Below are 20,367 nucleotides of genomic sequence, written 5' to 3' on the forward strand. Positions count from 1 at the left end.
TTGAAATAATCACCAACTCAAACAAAAAAAACTATAGTAATTTGTCAATTCCAACAAATTTTACTGCAATTGTTATTTCCTAGATTTGAGTAATTGATGCTGTACACCCCGGCGTGAACCATTCCTCGTAATCCCGCGAAATTATTCCTCCCGGCACTGATCCAATTTGAAGCGCGGGTTCGATTCTCAATTTCCAATTTACATAGAGATTAAAAGTTCTCCCTCGAGCAGTGTTTTTCAACTTTACCCTCCTTTCCTATTTCCCTGAACCAATATCAACCCAGCCAGATTCTTCGCCGCTGCTGTTTTTCCCCCGATCAGGAAATTACGAATAATGAATAAAAACATCAGCTTTTTCCTGTAGCAGGCACCACCCACGCTGATTTCGATTTCTAATGGATTTTTTTCTTCTTCTTCCTGCTTTTGCTATCTCTTTTTCCAGATCGGTCCCCTCAAAGGATATTATTTATTTCACCACAGCCACGTCAGGAAGCGGTCGCTCGACAGAAGCGAAGTTCACCACAACGCACTCAACACCGAGCCGGAGGTAAGTTGGGGTTTGGGGTTTGTTTTTAAACTGATTAAAGTGGCGAGGCGAATGGTATAAAATCACCGGTAAATTGAAGGAAATTTATACTTAGAGATCAATACTTGAAAATTTGGAGCAAATTGTTAGAATAAAATGAAAAATCAAATACAAATGGATATGTTATGGTTAAGGCTACCAACTGTTCGGATTTTTTCCTTACCATACGGGTTTTCGAACCTCTTCGCGGATTTTTAACAGATGTTAAAATCTGGAGTTTTTTTAAACTCTGGAAAAGTGTTCGTGAAAACACTAAGAACAATATTATTCGTAAAAGCAAACTTGACATTTCGTAAACTTTTAATAGTTTAACAAAAAAAATTAAAAACATAACATAACATCACGGTTTATTTTATGAATACTTTTAAACGTGCAAGTCATACGCACTCTGATAGCATTTTGTGAAAATTGTTAGCTGTTAAAACGACACAGTTTTATATTTTTAATTCTCAAATATATTAAATTTAATTTATCTAAATCATTTATTGACAGTTTTTGTTATACCATGGTGTCATATCGGCAAAGTGTACGGATTTTTGCATGAGCATGCATGAGCATGAGCATGAGCATGAGAGATCACCCATGGTTGCCCCTCCGTTGCTGAACAGAACCGTAATATCCTTTCAGCACTACTGATCATAGGCTTCGACGATCTAGTGGTGTTTCCCTTATCAACAGCATGTATGAATGCGCTGAAAAGATAAAACACCATGATTGCCAAAGCTAGATCAGTTGCGAATAGGTAACAGTCATTGGCCACCAACGGCGCCCGCCATGTCAGTTTGTAGACCTCGAGTTTAAGGGACGGGAATGTTAGTTAGCGCAGGTTGCTACTAGGGCAGCTGATTTACTCTGTGCTTACACCCCACCAGCGCCAGGAACCTGAAAATTTGTTAGTAGGATAGGGTGTTTGGTCAGGATTCATCATAGAAGATGATGATGCGACCCAAAATCGAATGTTTTGTTTGGAGGGATGATGTATTATTCTCAAGGCAAGCAATCGGATGCTGCTGTTGAGACAGTTCCCGTTTATATGTTGAATTTTATATCAACGGTTTGATCTTAGACAGCCGGCTGTGGAAAGATAAAACCAAAGCGATATGTAAAAAGAGGGTAAAATATTAATCTCAGTGAGTGATTTGGAGCGATCTACATACTTGATTATTTAATTAAACGTAAAGCGTACGATCGTGACAATCTGCGATGCGACATAAATGCTACATAACGGAAGGGAATCTATTGAAATCGCGAAATCGTGAAGAGATAATTGAAAACAAAGGCTATAATACCAAAAATAGCTTTTATTTAACGATCGATCTTTAATCAAAAACGCGGCGATGACGAGATGTCTGTATTTAACGAATTTCATCTGTAATAAACTTAAAATTCTACAAACCCGACGGTCACGGCAAATCCGGCAGAATGCACAAAATCAATTGTCAAATCACGCAAACCGCCCGGAAGGAACACTCATAAAATGAAAATAAGAATGCACGCACATATAAGGGGAGACAACAAACAAGTCGACGACGACGAAAATTAAGCGCGACGGACGCGACGCGAACCGGCAGTAGGCAAAGGTAAAGATTTGATAGAGAAAGAAAATTAAGAAAATAAAAGAGCATTAAAGACTCGATTCTACACGAGATAGTTTCTTTAAAAAACAACTTTGTGAAAAATTATAATCAAAAGAAAAGAAGAATTTTTTTAGCGGAGAAATTATTGTTAAATAGAAATTAAAGAGTGATGTAATAAATTGGGATGATTAGGGAGCGTTCTTTTATTACGTAACGCAAAACATCGTTTTTTTTAGACTCCCCCCTCGTAACAAAATTTCCATACAAATTTTAAAAATTTTGTATTGAGCGTAACACGACCTCCGACCCCCCTCTCCCCCAACTGCGTTACGTAATAAAAGAACGCTCCCTTAGCCAAGTATGAGCAAGCATGACCGGAGTTCTTTTATTGCGTAGCGCAAAATTTAGTATTTTTGACCCCCCCTCCCCCCCTTCGTAACAAATCGTAACAGATGAGCGATCCCCCCTACCCCCCCTGTAACGCGTAACGAAAGGTCTTTTTGCAAATTTTTATGAGTACTTATATGAAAATTTTGCGTTACGTAACAGCATTTTTCGTCACTCTCCCCTACCCAATTTTCGTAACATTTCGTAGCAGACACTGATACCCCACTACCCCCGTTATTGCGTTACGTAATAAAAGAACACCCCCTAACTTCGTATTAGTATAGAATACAATTAAAAGTTTATAGTAATAAGAAAAGAAGAAAATGATGAAGAAGAACATTAGCATTAGGATTTAGATAACCACAACAGTTCCATTTTGCTCTCTTTTCTCACACTTCCATACACACATACAGTCATTCACATCCACACACACTGAGCTTTAAATGGAACAAACTCACCAGGAATAATGTTAATACAGCTGAGTCTGCAAAGACGGCTTCCAAGGCATTTGCAGACTTTTTCCTCATTGATGCAGATTTCCACATCAATGATTTGGCATCCACGAACACGCTGCAAAGCTCGCTCGAGAGAGCAAAAACTTCTCTCTCCAACCTCAGCAAGTCATGCTCCCGTCGACCGGAACCGCGCCAGCACCGCCGCTTACAGCTCTCGGGTGCTCCTCCTTGCACCAATGCGAAAGCACTGATGCACCGTAGCATCAAACTTGAACCAACGTATACCAAAAAAGCTTCACCTATTTTCATTACCCCTGGCAGTGCGAAACTTTCTTTTCTTCTTCTTTATCACTATATTTTTCCAAACTGCATCGGTTCTTCCTTAATATAATTTTTAATACACTCAAAAAGCCTGAATGGAGCATGTCGCACATTCATCAAACTTCACTCTGTAGGACTGCTAACTCACCGATTTCACCTTTTCAAGCAAAATGAACTCACTAAATCAATCTGACACCACTGCACAAAAGCTCACTCTCAGCAAACAGAGCAGAAGCTTTCATTGACTTGTTGTCAAATTGCCAACTCGAAGGAACGGTGGAAATGAAACGTAGCGAAAAAGCTACGTGTAAATAAAAACAAACAACACATGCTGCAAAAACAAAAATGCATGGAATGCCTTTTAAAACAGCAAAACATATCTGGAAAACACTTCTATCGGGGAATGCGCGTCACTAACTATATCTTCACAACATCTACAGCACTACAGAATGGCAAAATACACGAAAATTTTTGTACGGATTTTTGCTCAGCAAAAGTTGGTAGCCTTAGTTATGGTTATAGAAATTTAGTACCGTCAGTGGGGGTGACATTGAGTCTGGGGTGAGATTGGGTCAAAGTGATTTTTGACGGATTTTCCCATTTCTCAGATTCTTCTCAATGAAACTGAATTCTGTTAAAAGGGGTTGTGTAAGGGACATCTTAAGATGACTTCGCTGAAAAAAATCCCATTCCTAGAACAAATCCTGTTATTTTGGCAGCTGTCTAAATTTGAGGTACGTTTTTGGCCAAAAATTTCTTCTCGAAAAATATTTTTCTAATTTTTCTGTTGGAATTGCTCGAAAACTACCCAAATGTTTGAAAATCTCCACTTCAAACATTGTAGCATGTCAATACGATTCCTTCACACAAGAAACACTGTTGGATGACCTGTTTTTACCATATCGTTGTATTTGAGCATCATTTTAGATTCATTTGGCCCAATCTAAGGGGTGAGATTGGGTCAATTTTCAAACTATTGGCATTTAAGGTAGTGTTCATCAAAATCCATCATATTTTGGGAAAATGTTAGTAAAATATCTAAAAACGCATCTACGTTGAAAGATTTTCGTTGTTATTTAAATTGTTTTTGTTATTAAGAAATTACAAGAGGTGTATCGTTTTTTGACCCAAAGTCACCCCCAATGACGGTACTGAGATTTAAGTTAAATAATCCAATTATTATATTATTAAATAAATATAAAATTGATTTATATTTTTTATCCAACTTTAGCAGCAATTTTCATCAAAATCCTTGTCGTTTATACCCAAAAGAAAAATTCATTGTTTTTTTTTCCGTAGCCCGAAATAAGAATGTCGGAACTTGTTGAAACTTTAAAGCAAGTTCACTTGCTATTTATTTTCAAGAGATAATTTTTAAAAATTGTTTTTTAAAAATATTATTCTCTCGTTTTATGTTTCCTTCAAAAATGTTTAATACATTTTTAAGCAGATGTTTTTTTTGTAAGTTTTATGACTTTTCAACAACCTTTTGCCTATTTACTGCTCTTTTTTTTGTATTCACACTTAGATTTTTTTTACCGAATTCAGTAGTTGAAAAATCGGTAAAATTTAAATCGGTAAAATTGATATCGATAAACCATCTGTCAAAATTAGCAACGATTTACCGAATTTCGATTGTAGGTTGGACAATAATGAGTTTATTACCGAAATTCGTTAAGTTTTTACCGATTTCGGTAATTTTCAGTTTATCGAACTATTCATTTTTTATTATTTTTTTTTATTTTGATGCAACTTTGTCAAAAAAAGAAGCCATTTGCAATTTTGCGGGCTGCTCATAAAAAAATCGTCGTAATAATATTCGAATATTTGTATCTTGAGAAGAGATTTTTTCATCGGCTTGGGGTCTTCGGCAAAATTTGAATTTATGATTAAGACTTTTAAGAAAGAAAAAAACGTACATGGAAAATCATCTTCGATTTTTTTATGACTTTAAGGCCGTTGCAAATATTTTTGAAAGTTTATGTCGCTACGAATTGGCGGAAAAAACCCAAAATTTAAGTTTTTCACGATATGCTTAAGAAATATTTGGATTTTTTTCAAAAATTTCGAATGTGAAAATTTTGAGTATTTTCAAAAAAGTTTCTTTTTACATTTGAAATGTATGAAAAAATCTCGATCGTTTGATACCCATTTAAAAAAAAACTGAAATTTTGCGTATTTTTTCGAAAATACGTAGTTTTGTGAAAATTTTGAATATTTTCAAAAAATGTTGTTATTACATTCGAAATGTATGACAAAATCCGATCGTTTGAAAACCATATTGTGAAAAACTGAAATTTTGAGTATTTTTTCGAAAATACGTAGTTTTGTGAAAGTTTTGTCATATTTTCGAAAAAAAATATTCAAAATTTCCGTTTTTCCGTGCGTGCGTATCACAAATGATCGACATTTCTTTCATATATTTCGAATGTTAAGACAACATATTTTTTAAATACTCAAAATTTTAGTTTTTCACGATATGGGTAGCAATAACTGAAAATTTGTGCATTTCTTCAAAATCACGTAGTTTTGTGAAAATTTTGAGTATTTTCAAAAAAGTATGTATGTACATTTGAAGTGTATGAAAAAATCCCATTTTAAGAAAAACTAAAATTTTGCGTATTTTTTCGAAAATACGTAGTTTTGTGAAAATATTGAGTATTTTCAAAAAATGTTGTTATTACATTCGAAATGTATGACAAAATCCGATCGTTTGAAAACCACCACCAATAGTGAAAAACTGAAATTTCGTGTATTTTTTCGAAAATACGTAGTTTTGTGAATTTTTTTTGTATTTTCAATAAAAAAATCATTACCTTCGAAATGTATGACAAAATTTCGATCGTTTGGTAACGGGTAAAATACTGATATTTTGCGATTTTTTTCAAAAATTCGTAGTTTTTTTTTTCAAATTTTGTAGTTTTGTGAAAATTTTAAGTGTTTCCAAAACTGTTGTTTAACATTCGAAGTTTATAAAAAAAATCCCGGACATTTGATATTGCAAAAAACAATTATTTTGAGGTCTTTGAAGAGAAAAAAGTGGCATTTTAAAAATACAGGAAAAAACGTACTTTTGTGAAAATTTTCATGTAATTATAATTGCAATGGATAGCTGCCATCATCCGATTTCCAAAGTTCTATAATTTGGTGATTATAGACTATGTTTCCCATGTAGCCAAAATCCCATAAGCTCTGTGCTTCAGTTAAGCAGTGGACTGTGCTTAACCGAGGCAGCTGAACGAATCAAAACCGGGTAAGTGCAAAACCGAGGCGTGCAAAACTGGGGCATGACTGTATGCTTAGAATTTAGTTTACTTTACTTTTTGATCGGACTGGTGGTTGCTGAGAAGTAATTTTTTTAAAGTATGCAATGTCCACTTTTTGCAAATCGCGGTAATTTTGAAATTGTTGATTATATTTTAAGTTTTGAATAAAAGTTTTGTAAAATTTTGTGCCTTTATCTATGAAAATATCTTTAAATTTAAAAAAATCAGCTTTTTCTGAACAATTCTGATAAAAAATCCAGAAAGCATTGATCATAACCTACAATTTTACAAAGACACCACATCGATATTGAAAATAAAAAAAAACATTAAAAATTGTGAAATTCCAAATGTATGGTTAATTTTATAAAAGGAAAGAAGTTGAATTAAATACAAAATCTGCCCGAAAAATCACAGAACGATTTTTTTTCAAAAAGCTACAAAGCAAGGCAATCCTTTTTAACGACCCCGGGTCTTTTGTGGTCTCTGTTGCAAGTTTCTGCTCATTCCTAGGCGTCCGAAGATGCATTACCTTCCGTTCAGATTTTTTTAAAGCGTCTTTGGTTTTATTAAAAAATCTTAAGATTTTTTTAGAAATAATGATGGCTTTCATTTTTATTTTTTGCTTTTGGTGGCTGTAAAGTGTTTCTTGGATGATGTTGATTCTGAGATAAAGCTACATTCGAATGCTATGTTTGTTTTTTTAGGAAGATAAATTATACCTGTAACATTTTAATTTTTGAAGACTGGGCACTACAAGATTAGGATTCCCTAAAAATAATAAATTTTTGAATATTTTATATTTATATTATTTGATTTGGAAAAACATTGTGTGTACTTTTCCAATGACTCTGAGTCTCTAAAATGTGCTTCGAAAACATTAAAGATTGGACCAATGCATAGTAGCTCAGAATTTTACAAAAAATGCTGAAGATTTTGAGTTTTTTGTCTAGTAAACAGTTGTTGCAAATTGCAAAAGGCAAGTTTTGGCTTGGTTTGAAATAAGGGGAGCTTACGATTAGGGTGCTTTTGAAATTTAACTTTCCAGGAATATATTTGGGATTTTTTCGTCTTTCTGAAAGTCGTTGGACTTATGAGTTAAAGCAACCTTGTCTAAGACACTAAAATTTTATTTTGTAATCTAAGCCAAATTTAGGACAAGTTTTTAGAACTTAGCAATTCAAAGTTAAGTTTTAGAGAAAACAAATGTTGTTCGGGGACTTTTAGAGCCCAAAAAATTAGCTCTATTTTTGGATACTTGAGTACAAATTGACTTTTCAAATAGGATTTTTTTTTGTTTTTAGAGCTCTAAATGTCTTTTCCACAAAAATTAACCTTGAATTGCTACGGCACCTATGCTTATGCTTATGCTTATGCTTATGCTTAAAATTAACCTTGAATTGCTACGTTAAAAAACTGATAGTTGAAGCTTTGCACAAATGCATTTTTCTAAATTGAGTGTCTTGTACAAAGTTGTTTGAATTAAATATCACTTCTAAGTGATTCACTTAAAAAAAAAATCCAACCCCCATCTCGCAATTTCCCACTCATTTTCCGGAAGGTGTTTTTCATCAAAACCGTTCCGCGTGGGAGACGGGGTCGGGGTTGCGCGAGATTTTTATCGAAAAGGCTCTCATCATCATGGTTTCATCCCGCCACCCCCCGTAGCTGGTGGGGAAAAAACAGTTTTTTTTGTTTGTCCATCACTTGTGGTTTGAAAAGCGCGCGACGACGACGGCTGCCACTTTTCCCATTGAAGTGGAATTAAATTATCTTATCTGAATGGTTTGGTCCGACGAATTGGCGAGGGGGGTTCCTTTTGATTCCTTTATTGGGAAGATATACTTATTTTGGTTTGGCAAATGCTATTGAAAGTGTCGAAGAGGGGGGAGGGGTTCTTTTCTTGGGAAATGTTTATGCCCAAAATGGGAAAACATTGAACGTGGTGAAGCATTTCTTTTGTGCAAATTACTTTTGATCGTTATCGGGAAAGATCTGCGAGTTTTCGAAAAGGTTCAAAAGAAAATCTGTTTTTCGCGCAAACAAAAAGCTTTTCGGAGTAAAGTAAAACACAAACATTTAGATAACAAATTTTCCTCCTTCGTTTTCCCCCCTCTCCTCCAGGTGCGATGGATGCAGCAGCAGCACGAAAAGATTCGTAAAAAGCGCGACTACTCCACCTTCGACCAGGACTTTGTCCGGTTTCCGGACCCACGTTCGATCGCCCCCGGCAGCCAGCGGGTCAACTATCGGGACACGGGCTCGCACAACATCTTCCCCGATCCGCTCTTCAAGGAGCAGTGGTACCTGGTGAGTAGAGTATGTGTTGTATCGTCCTTTTACCCTTTCGCACCTGCTCATGGATATTGGTGATTCACAGCTCGCCAGTTTGCGAGGGAGTTCTGCTTTTGGTGGGCGCTGGTAAGAAAAGCTTGTGGCTTGCAGTGTGGGGAGCTTTCGGGGCTGGTTTTTCAACAAACGAACTACACACATGTTATGATAGATTACTGAATTAATTACAAAGACCAACAACATTTCGGCTATCAGAAATACATAAGGGTGACAAGATAAATTTTAAATATTGAAAAATCTTAAAAGCTACCCCTTGCCTCGATTTTTTAGGGAAAAAAAGTAACTGCGCCAATTTTGAGCCAAATCGGTTAAGAGGGGTAGCTTCTTATCGTTGCAGTTTATATGGGAAAATTCGTAAAGAGAAAAATCATAATTCTGCCGAAAAGTGGCGTTAAATGTGTCGATTCATTGTCAACTATGAGATTCTTATGTAAAATTTTATGACAATCAACTTTGTTGAAGAGTGCAAAACGATTCGATCACCAACTTTAACGATGTATAGCAACCCTTTAACCTTGAACGATTTGGCTCAAAAAAGACACAGTTACATATGGGAAGGTGGGGCAAGACGTCCATATGGGGCAAGAGGAACAATCGCTCGTACGGCAGTAATTTTTACAATTTTGATTATTTCCAGTATGAGGAATTGTTGCTAGCAATGCAATTAGCTGGTTCTACTGCCACATAACCGCCAAATTGACGTAAACGCCACTGGGCATAAGATTGAATGAAGTTTTTTTCAATACCTTTGTTTTCTTATAATATTTGGAAAGTACAAAATCAGGCTTGGGGTTTAATTTAAGGTTCATTTTATCAAAATGATATTTTTCCTAGATCAAAGTGTCCCTACTAATGTCTTGCTTCTATTATAAAGTTTGATTTAACTTTTGGTTATTTTTGTTGAGAGCTTTTGAAAAATCATGTTCAGGTGGGGCAAGTGTACCACATGGATTTTTAGTATGGAAAAAAATACGAATTGCTGCATAACATATTGTATTGTGAAATTTATACATAAAAGTACTTAAAAACTGATAAACAATTGTTAAAAAAAATCCATACAAAATATAGTGATATCATGAAAATTTACTTTTTATCTTCTTAGTAATAATTTTTTCTCAAAACGATGAAATTTTTAGTAAAATATTATTTTTTATCTAAAAATGAAAGAAACGTTTCAAATAAATTTTTATCTCATGTATCTAAATAATAACAATTCAATTGTTAGCAAATTAACATGTTGTTTCATGCATTGTTCCTCTTGCCCCAACGGGTTGTTTGTCTTGCCCCACTAGTTGAGTAGAACTTACTGAAAATCAAAAATTTTGAAATCATTTTTTTACATTAAAAAACAGGATATTTTTAAAAACTTGTTCTATCAAAGTCTCAGTCAAGACCTGGAATAAGATGATTATAAAAAATCCGACAAATTTTGTAACGTTTTTAACACTGGAACGCCCAACGCATGTCCAACTTACACGGACGCCCAAGCCTCTCAAAAAAGGTGGAACGGCAACTTCAACTCGCTGGTTCTAGGGCATTACTCAATAGGGTGTAATATCAAAATCGATTTTCCAGCACAGCACTTTTTCAGTTCCTTTTGGGGTCCTATACAACTCCTCCAAGTTTGGGATCGATTGGTTTAGTCCTCACTTTGCGCAAAGCGATTCAATTTTCTATATAAATTTGTATGGAGAAAACTATTTTTTTTTGATTTTGATATTTATTAAATCCACGTTTCATGCCATATCAAAACCGGACTCATATTCGGATGCTCTGGAAGGTGCTCTACAACTTTTCCGAAAAGAGTATGGTGCTAACTTGCTCCTGAAAGAAGATATAGCGCCCTCAAAACTCGTCTAAAACGTGATTTTCGAGCAAAAAACACGTTTTAGACGAGTTTTGAACACGCTGTATCTTTTTTTAGGGGAAAGCTAGCACGGGTGTACCCCATTTGGCATAATGGACATTTGGCATAACGGATTTTCAAGATGGACGTTTGGCATAATGGACGTTTGGCATAATTGGTCCAAGACATCAGGGACGTTTGGCATAATGGACATTTGGCATAATGGACGTTTGGCATAATTCGTTCAAAAACCATCAAGGACGTTTGGCATAATGGACGTTTGGCATAATTATTACTAGCTTTTTTTTTTATTAAGTATTTGTCATTTTCACGAACGAAAATGTATATTTTTTACCTTTTTTATATTACTTTAAGAGATAATCTCTTTTTTCTATAAAAAAATAGGTATCTCTATATTTTTTCCCCAATAGTCAATTCTTTCCTTTTTGAATAATTCACAATAAATCTTTTCAATGAAATTTTGATATTTTTATTAAATAATTAGTATAAAGAAGAAAATATCTCTTGTTAGCTTAAGATTTTTCCCCTTTCAATATAATTAGCAGTAATTTTTTAAATGAAATTTTCCCTTTTATATGAAATTCATGATGAGAAAAACCACTTCAAATTTTCGACAATTGAGCTTTTATAATGCAATTTTCCCTTCTTTTGATCAAAATTTTACTTGAAGAAGGAAATCTCTAAATAAATTCACATTTTTCCCTTCTTTTTCGAATTTAATCTAAAGAAACCCCAGAACTGGGCAGCACTCATCCGACACGAGACTAGCGGAATGATTCACAGACATAGAGAACACAGTTCTAGATGACCGAGAGAATTATGCCCTCGAGTCCATTTTCAAGAAAAAGTTCATCCTTCAAAACAAAAAGTGTTCTCTACGGGAACTGAACCAGAGACCTTTAATAGACTAACTCAATGACTAAACTGCCTTGGCCACAGCAGCTTGGTGACACAAGAGTTGTCAGATTTCGATGTATGACTCTTGTTGCAGATTTACTGTTTCAATTAATTAATTAAATTAATTGTTTTGCAGGTGTGAGTTGGTACCATTATTCTATCGAGTTTAGCATTGAGCTCTCTATAAATTTTGATGGAATTATACTCTCGATCCTGTATTTTGGGTGAATGGATGTCGATGTTGCTTTTCTTTAAATATTTTGCAATTAAGTTTTTTTATTCAATTTTCCCATCATTTTTTATATTTAACTTGAAGAAGGGAAATTCTCTTATAGATGTTGTCTTTAAACATTTATATAATTTCTGCACATTTTTTCTCTGTTGGTTAAATTTTTGCAATAAAGTTGTTTATGGAATTTTCCCTTCTTTTATTTATTCAATACTAATCTTAAAGAAGGGACAACTGCCCAAAAAAAATAAATGCTGATTAAATGTTATTTTTAAGAGAGGTAGGTGAAAAACATAAAAATTTTGCGATAGTCAAACATTTAAAGAGTGTCAAAAAGTGAATCTTTAAGTTTACTTTTCCTTCCATAAGTTAAATTTTATATAAATAAATATAAATGTTATAAAAAATTTCATAACCGAAGTTAATTGTCAAATATTAAAAAAGTATTGTTTTTAGAGATTTTCCCTTCTAAAAGTTGAATTTAAAATAAAAGAAGGAAAAATTTCATAACTCATTTGTCAAATATTTAAAGAAAGAAAAAATGTACATCCCTTATTAAGGATGAATATTAAAGAAGAAAAAATTGCATAACTGCACATTTTTTGAGAGATTTTACCTTATTTTAGCTTTGAAATAAAAGAAGAGCAAATTGCTTTAAAAAATTTAAGTGCATTTCGTTAAAGAAGAGCAAAATGTACATACATTCTTTAGGTTGAATTTGAAAAAGGAGGGAAAAGGGTAAACAGTATAAAATCTTTATTGCTAAATTTCAAAGACTGGCAAAACTTACATCACTTTGTTAGGTTGAATTTAAAATAAAAGAAGGAATAATTGAATACAAAAAATTAGCTGCAAAATATTTCAAAAGAAGACAAATCTCAATATTATATATTTATGAAAAAATGCATTTTATATTTATGAAAAATTGCATTTTCAAGCTTTATTAAGAAAAAAAAGGAAAAAAAATACATCTATTGGGAGAAAATGACAAAGATACTAGATTTCTTGAAAACAAAAATCATTTTTAAAGTAAAGTTATCTGCTTAGAAAAAAGGAAAAAAATAGCTAGCAAAAATTATGCCAAACGTCCATTATGCCAAACGTCCATTATGCCAAACGTCCTTGATGGGTTTTGAACGAATTATGCCAAACGTCCATTATGCCAAATGTCCATTATGCCAAACGTCCCTGATGTCTTGGACCAATTATGCCAAACGTCCATTATGCCAAACGTCCATCTTGAAAACCCGTTATGCCAAATGTCCATTATGCCAAATGGGGTACACCCAGCTAGCACCATGCTCTCTTCTGAAAAGTTGTAGAGCAGATTCCAGAGCATCCGAATATGAGTCCGGTTTTGATATAGCATGAAACGTGGATTTAATAAATATCAAAATCCAAAAAAATGGTTTTCTCCATACAAATTTATATGGAAAATTGAATCGCTTTGCGCAAAGTGAGGACTAAACCAATCGGTCCCAAACTTTGAGGAGTTATTGAGGACCCTAATAGGAACTGAAAAAGTGATGTGCTCACTAAATTTGGACAACTCTAATTTTTTCCATACAACCATATTACACCCTTTACTTATTAATTGGGACGATTCTTGTTTCCAGTGATTTGTAAGAATGTCTAGATGATCCTAATTTTATTTATCCATATTTTATTCCAAAATTATTTTTTTTAAGTATTTTGTTGTTTACAATCTAAATCTATACAAATTATGATCAGCTAATCCTGAACTACGATAAATTCATTTCAAGATTATAAAAACAACCTGTGGACCATTCATAAACCACGTGGACACTTTCCATACAAAAAAGAACAAATCAAATGTTGATCAGAGGAATTTTTATCATTTGTCCTGAAGATTCCCGAAATTGAAAAAAAAAATCATATTTTGGTCTCGAAAGATTTAAATGTGGAAATTGATGATCACTTGAATACTTTGTAATCGATAAGAATTTTAAAGCATTCAAATTTTTATCAGCATTAAATAATTGTTGAAATTTTAGTTTAAAGATCTACCAGTTGCCTAGCTTGTCCATATAATTTCCATACAAATTTGGCAGCTGTCCATACAAAAATGATAAATGGAAATTCAAAAATTTGTATCTTTTGAAGAATTTTTTTGATTGATTTGATGTCTTGTGCAATGTTGAACACGGTAATTTTTTTTTGGTGGTATTACATTTAACTTTTTTGATTTGCAAAAAAAATACAATTTAATTTTTTTTCTATACATGTAATGTCCCTTAACATTAAAAGCCAACTATTTAGAAATTTCCAGAATGTTAAAAAAATCTTTGACCGAGTTATTTATTTTTGAATCAGTTCTGATTTTTTTTCAAAAGATCAAAAAAAATTGGTCGCAAACATTTTTGAGCTTCACTTTTCGGTGTAAAATCGAATTTGCAACCAAAAGTACTTCAGTGAAAAATGGATAAAGTGCACCGTTTCAAGGTAAAGCTATTTTTAGGTAACTTTTTTGAGAATAGTCGTATTTATTTATTTTTTAAAATTTAGTACTCATGTGTGGAACTTAAAAAAAAATACTTGTCAAAAGCTGAGCAAATTCTCAATATTTTGCTTTTTTGAATAATGTTGATACGACCCCAAGCTGCTTAGATATTGCCATTTATGTAAAGAATTTTCTCAGCTTTTCAAAAATACTATTTTCAAAATTGCATTTAGGGGCACTAATTAAAAAAAATACCACGACTATTCTCAAAAAAGTTACCAACAAATGGCTATAACTTGAAAGCGGTGCACTTTAAACAAATTTCATTGAAGTATTTTTTGATTGCAAATTCGATTTCACATCGAGAAACAAAGTTAAAAAATGTTCAAAAATCATAACTCGGTCAAAGATTTTTTGCAAATTCTGTAAATTTCAGAAAAGTTTGCATTAAATGTCCCCTAAACCATACCAAAAAATAAAAAAATAAAGAAAAAGCGATTTTTCTACTGACCAAAAGTTAAATTAAAAATCACTAATTTTTTTTTACAGTGTTCAACTTTGCTCAAGACACCAAATAAGTCAAAAAAGTTCTTCAAAACATATAAATTTTTGAATTTTAATGTATATTTTTTTGTATGGACAGCTGCCAAATTTGTATGGAAAATTATATGGACAAACTCATGATGCAAAATGGCTTCTTTGGGCTAAAAAAACTAAAATAGTCGAATGACCGAAATCTCAGAGAATTGCTCCAACTACGAAATTTGATCGATTTGAGTGAATTCTTTAAGTAAATGTTTTTGCTGTGTCAAATACAAGTACCTTAAGCTAGGTTGTGATAATTTTGAACTTCCCATATCTTTTTCTAGTATGTTTAACATTATCTTTAAAATAAAAAAAAAAATATTGTTGGTTCATAAAATGTATATATAACTATTTCTTTTTTAAGGAACTCAGGTAAATTTACATTTGAAAGTTTGAATGCATTTTTTTCGATGAAAAATTTGATTTGACGATCATTTTTGTAGATTATAAATTGAGCTTTTATAGAATATTATTAAAATCATAATTTTCAAAGAGCAATTATTATTTGTTTTAATTTACTGAATGAAGGTTAATGTTAACTTCCTATCTCAATCCTCTCTAATCCTTCATTTCTGCGTCATTTTTCTAACGAATGAAAAACTTTCCAGTGAAACAACAAAAAAATCGCCTTCCTCGGTGAGCTTCTTTATGCGCGCAAATATTGACCTTATCTCTTTTTTCGGGGGGGGGGGGGGGGCGGGGAGGAGGTCACAACAAACAGAACTTTGTTGGCACAAGCAGCAGCGTCAGTGGCATTTGCACAAAAGAAAAAGGGCGGCTTCTATTTGGTGAAAATTGTCGGAATTTTATGATTATTTTGGCATGTGCAAACACCCGGTCGGAAGGTTTTTCCCGGGCAGCATCCTTTGACGTGGGTGGTGGAGGTGGAAGAGTGGGCTCTTAGATGATGGGTGGTGCGTGGGTGGGTTGGAAATAAAGAGTGATGAGTATTTTTGCGCGGTGGGAGGTGGAATTTGGTGCAGAATGCTGCAGTAGTATAATGTTGCATAAAACTTTCCGGTGTAATGCTGCTTTAATTCTACGTGAATCTGATTTCGACATTGAAAATGACAAAAAGTGGAAAAAATATTAAATTTAACATGAAAACACAAAAGTGAAAGCGAGTATTTCCTCAAAAAAGATACTTTATTTCAGCATCAAAATAAACGTCCAAAAGTGAACATTCAACTTCAATCATAAAGTTTCCAGTAAACTTTCATCTTTCAAAAGCTAAAAATACAACACGACAACCTCTCAATACAGTTGTATTACCAAATATTTACCGAATAAATCATACTTTGGCGATCGATATCAAACGATTTTCGGCACCTCCTACGCTTGATTCGAAGAGTTTTTCGTTCCTTACAGACAGAAAAAAAAATACTCAACTCACTTCACCGTCCCAGACCAAATATCTTCTTCGAGCCAGCACCGATATGGTTTGCCCTAAAATTTATGATTTCTACATGTTTTCCACTTTTCACCACACAAACACACACGTGAGTGTGTGTGTTTCCAAGAAAAATGGAATAATAAAAATAAATAAAATCGAAAAAAAGGGGGAGGAAAAGTGATCTCCACCCAAGGCTTCCGGTCGCCAACGATTTTTTTCTCCGTTCTCTGGTGAGAATGAGAAAAGAAAATATTTCGATTCTTCCACCATCGTCGGGTTGGTGGAAAGCCTGGGAAAATCGGGGTGTGTTTTCCCCTCCCAACGTAGATGATTTACGCCCGATAATGGGTGGCGCTGATCGGGAACGGATATTCCCGGGAATTACGGGAGGGGGGGAGGGGGATATCATTCGAAAGTAATGGCCGATTATCGGTGAACAATGAGCTGGGCAGGAGGTTGGATTCTTGTGGAAAACAGCCCTTTTTGGCAGCTATAAAGAGAGTCAGATTCAGACGAGTTCAAGCTCTCAAAAGACAAACACTAATTAGATATGAAATTTAATTTCAAACTGGTGATGCGCAAGCAAGGTTGACGAATGCGAATGTCGGGCTGTGTTTGCTTGAAAATTTGAGCAAATACGAGTAGACAAATTTCTGCGAATGAAAATTTTCCTTTGCCAAACATGACATGAGTTTGCAGGGTTAAATGGAATTGAACAGAAATAAATCGTAAATACAAAAGGTAATGATTCAAAATTTCAACTTCAATTGTTTTAAATTTTGTTAATTCAAATCGCTTTGAACAACGTTCATTTTCGCAATTTTTATTCAAATTAACAAAAGTTTGTCGGCTTCAAAATCTTCAAAATCAATTATACTTTCAGATGTAAACTTTAGGAAAGTATGCTTAGCACATTTTTCACTTCCTTTTTAATGCAACATTTGAAAATTATTTGGCACAGTTATTCAACAGGTGAACAGGTGAAACAACTTCTTAAAATCTTTTTTTGATATTTGAAGACATATTTTTTTGCGAAAGAAAAACTACTTGTGGCACTGTACATGAATATTTCTGGAAAAATCTAAATACATCTGTTTCTTATGTTTTATTTTTCTCATAATTTATATATATTTTTAAAATTAATGTTTTTAAAACAACTGGGCAAGTGTAATATGCATTTAAAAAAAACTTTTTTCATCCAAGTGTATACTACGGCTTGTTTCCCAAAACTCAAGAGAATATTTTAATTTTCTTTACTTCATGGATCAATGTTTTAAAAATGTACTAAAAATTAAAAACGAGAGATTTTTACTTTATTTATTTTGAATCTAATCAATAATTATTAAAATATTATTATAATTGGTCATTTGAAAAACAGGTATTATTCTCATTCCATAAAAAGTAAAATTGACTTTTTTTCGTTTTTTAATCATGAAGTATCACTAAAAAAAATGAAGGCAAGTGCAATCATGGGTGACAAATGGAAGACTAGTTGAAGAATGATGCTGATTTATCGTTTAATTTTAAACAACTTTTTGACCTTTTCGAATTTCGATTGAAGTCATAACTAGGCTGGAATTCATGTAACAAAATTGTTGAAAATCATAAGCTAGGGGAACTTAACCTTTTTAAAGCCTTAAAGTCGTTCAGATTCTCTAAAACTGGCTGCAGAAGCAAGTTTAAAAGCTGTTCTGCAGAATTTTGTTGCAACATGTTAATCAGAACCAACATTTGTCGAATAAAAATCAATAAATTAAAAATTTCATGAAATTCCCAGGAAACTAGTTTAAAATGTCTCGTTTACCAGGATTTTCTTAACTCCGGGAAATTAGAGGCTCTACTACAGAGAAAAAAAAGTTGAATTTTGGAAGGTTGAATATTCCCGAGCAGATGAAAATAACTTGGGAATAACTTTTTTTGTTATTTGAAAATACTAGGCCAATAACATGGTTTGCTATTTATAACAAGATTTGTTATTCGTCGTTATGATTTTTTTGTTATTGGATTGTTATTGTAATAACAGACTAATAACGTTTTCAGTTATTCTTCGAACAAATCTTTGTTATTATTTTTTGTTATTTGAACAACTAATCCGATCATCCTAATAACATTTCGAGATATTCTTCCATAACAAGAAATGTTATTCCAAAGTTGTTTAGGATTTCAACCAATATCAGACCAATAACAAATTTTGTTATGATAACATAAACTGTTATTATACCCTTATGCAAAAATGGATTTTTCAGGAAAATTCCATAACATATTCTGTTATTTCAACAGTATTTGTTATTGAAATGTCATGAATTTTGTTATTACCGTCTGCCTGGGTTCACTCTTTTTTTTAGTAATATTAAATAAAAATGTGTAAAAATGTGAACCTGATGAATATTCATCAAAAACTGATGGATAATCACCATTTCCTGATGTAATATTACGCATTCTTTTTTCGGCACAAAATCTGTCACCATTTCTTGATGAATATTACTATAATTTTTTATCTGTGTAGTTTTAATCAGTTTCAAAAGCTGATTTTTGTTTAATAAATTTTCAGGTTTTGAAAGAATATTTAAAAGTTAACCAAGCCAAACTTTTCTTCGAAGCTTTATTGAATTTTATTTAAAAAAAATGCAACTTCCAAACTGCTAAATCATTAAGAAGCCAACAATGGAAATAAAATGGTACTTTTCAAAATAAGAGTAAAATAAACTGTTTTTTTTTTAATTAAATTTTTTAATGTCTTCGATAATTTTTTCCTCATTTGTTTAAATCAAGACTTTCATTTCAAAAGGGCATAATATTGAATATTTAGCCCTTTGGAAGTGTTAGTCTTGATTTAAAAAAAATAAATATTCTTTTCGATAAGATCGGAAAATTTCACGAATGTTTCATATTTAAGCATTGTTAATTGGACCATTAATTGCTGGGATATCGACGTTTGAAAATGGTGGGTTGTTTGGGTGAGACTTAGAAAACATCAATTTTCCTGTTTTTTAACTAAAGGCCGTATCAACGATATTCAAAAAAGCAAAATATAGAGATTTTTTTCAGCGTTTCAAAAATATTTTTTTCAAAATTGGGCAAACATGGGCACTAATTTAAAAAAAATAAAAACTGCGATTATTTTCAAAAAAGATATCTAAAAATGGCTAAAACTTGAAATCGGCGCACTTTATGATAATTTCACTGGAGTACTTTTTAATTCCAAATTCGTTTTAACTTCAAAAAATGAAGTTGAAAAATGTTTGCGACCAATATTTCGATCTCTTGAAAAAATCAGTATTGATTCCAAACTTTATGACTCGATCAAAGATGTTTTGCCCGTTCTGGAAATTTCTGAAAAGTTGGCATTTGATGTTGCCTATAACATAACAAAAATTAAAATAGTGTTTTTTTTTGCAAATCAAGTTTTAGTGACAAAAAGTGAAATTAAAAGTCACCCAATTTTTTTTTACCGTGAATCATGTTTATTCAGTGTAGTCCTTATCCATGGCGTGTTTTATAGAACAACCTTATCAGGAAAAATAGTCATCGCCACTTTCAAATGTGTCTTACAGGAAATTCTCGCAGCTTTCTAATGCTTCTAAGAGCGAAATGTTTCATCGGTGAATTTCTGAGATATCTCTATTTTAAGTTTTTTGGTTTTAAATTCCTTTATTATTTATTGGAAACTTTATACTAACAGTTCAGAAAACTTATCAAATGATGTGTTTCATGAGTCATTTACTCATCAAAATGTTTGCACATTTTGATGAGTAAGACAAGAAACAACTTTGTAGAAGGTTGCAAACCGCTAAACAATTTGAAAATTGTGTTTGTCTAAATTTTTGAATATATAGGATTTATTCAGAAATTAAAATCAAAAAAACAGTGTAAAAATGTATTTTTACAAGAATTATTTGAAAATTACATATTTTTTGTGTACAAATATCACGTGTCTACTCTGATTTAGCTTGTTCAACCGAAACTTTGGCAGGTTTGTGATTGTTCATGGTAT

General features: G+C 32.8%; 1 protein-coding gene across 2 annotated transcripts in view; it reads left to right on the forward strand.

Annotated features, from left to right (window-relative positions):
- Window positions 1-378: 378 nt before the first annotated feature.
- LOC120417435 (furin-like protease 2) overlaps window positions 379-20,367 on the forward strand; it is a 128,375-nt gene continuing 108,386 nt past the window's right edge. The window contains exons 1-2 of one of the 2 annotated variants that reach the window (XM_052711337.1): window positions 379-547; window positions 8,714-8,908. In XM_052711337.1, coding sequence (XP_052567297.1) covers window positions 8,723-8,908 — 186 coding nt within the window. In that variant the 5' untranslated portion in view covers window positions 379-547; window positions 8,714-8,722. The remainder of the gene's footprint in view (window positions 548-8,713; window positions 8,909-20,367) is intronic. The other variant, XM_039579476.2, reaches the window with a different exon arrangement.

Source organism: Culex pipiens, unplaced genomic scaffold (assembly GCF_016801865.2).
Source record: "Culex pipiens pallens isolate TS unplaced genomic scaffold, TS_CPP_V2 Cpp_Un0002, whole genome shotgun sequence".
In the NCBI taxonomy this organism is placed as follows: domain Eukaryota; kingdom Metazoa; phylum Arthropoda; class Insecta; order Diptera; family Culicidae; genus Culex; species Culex pipiens.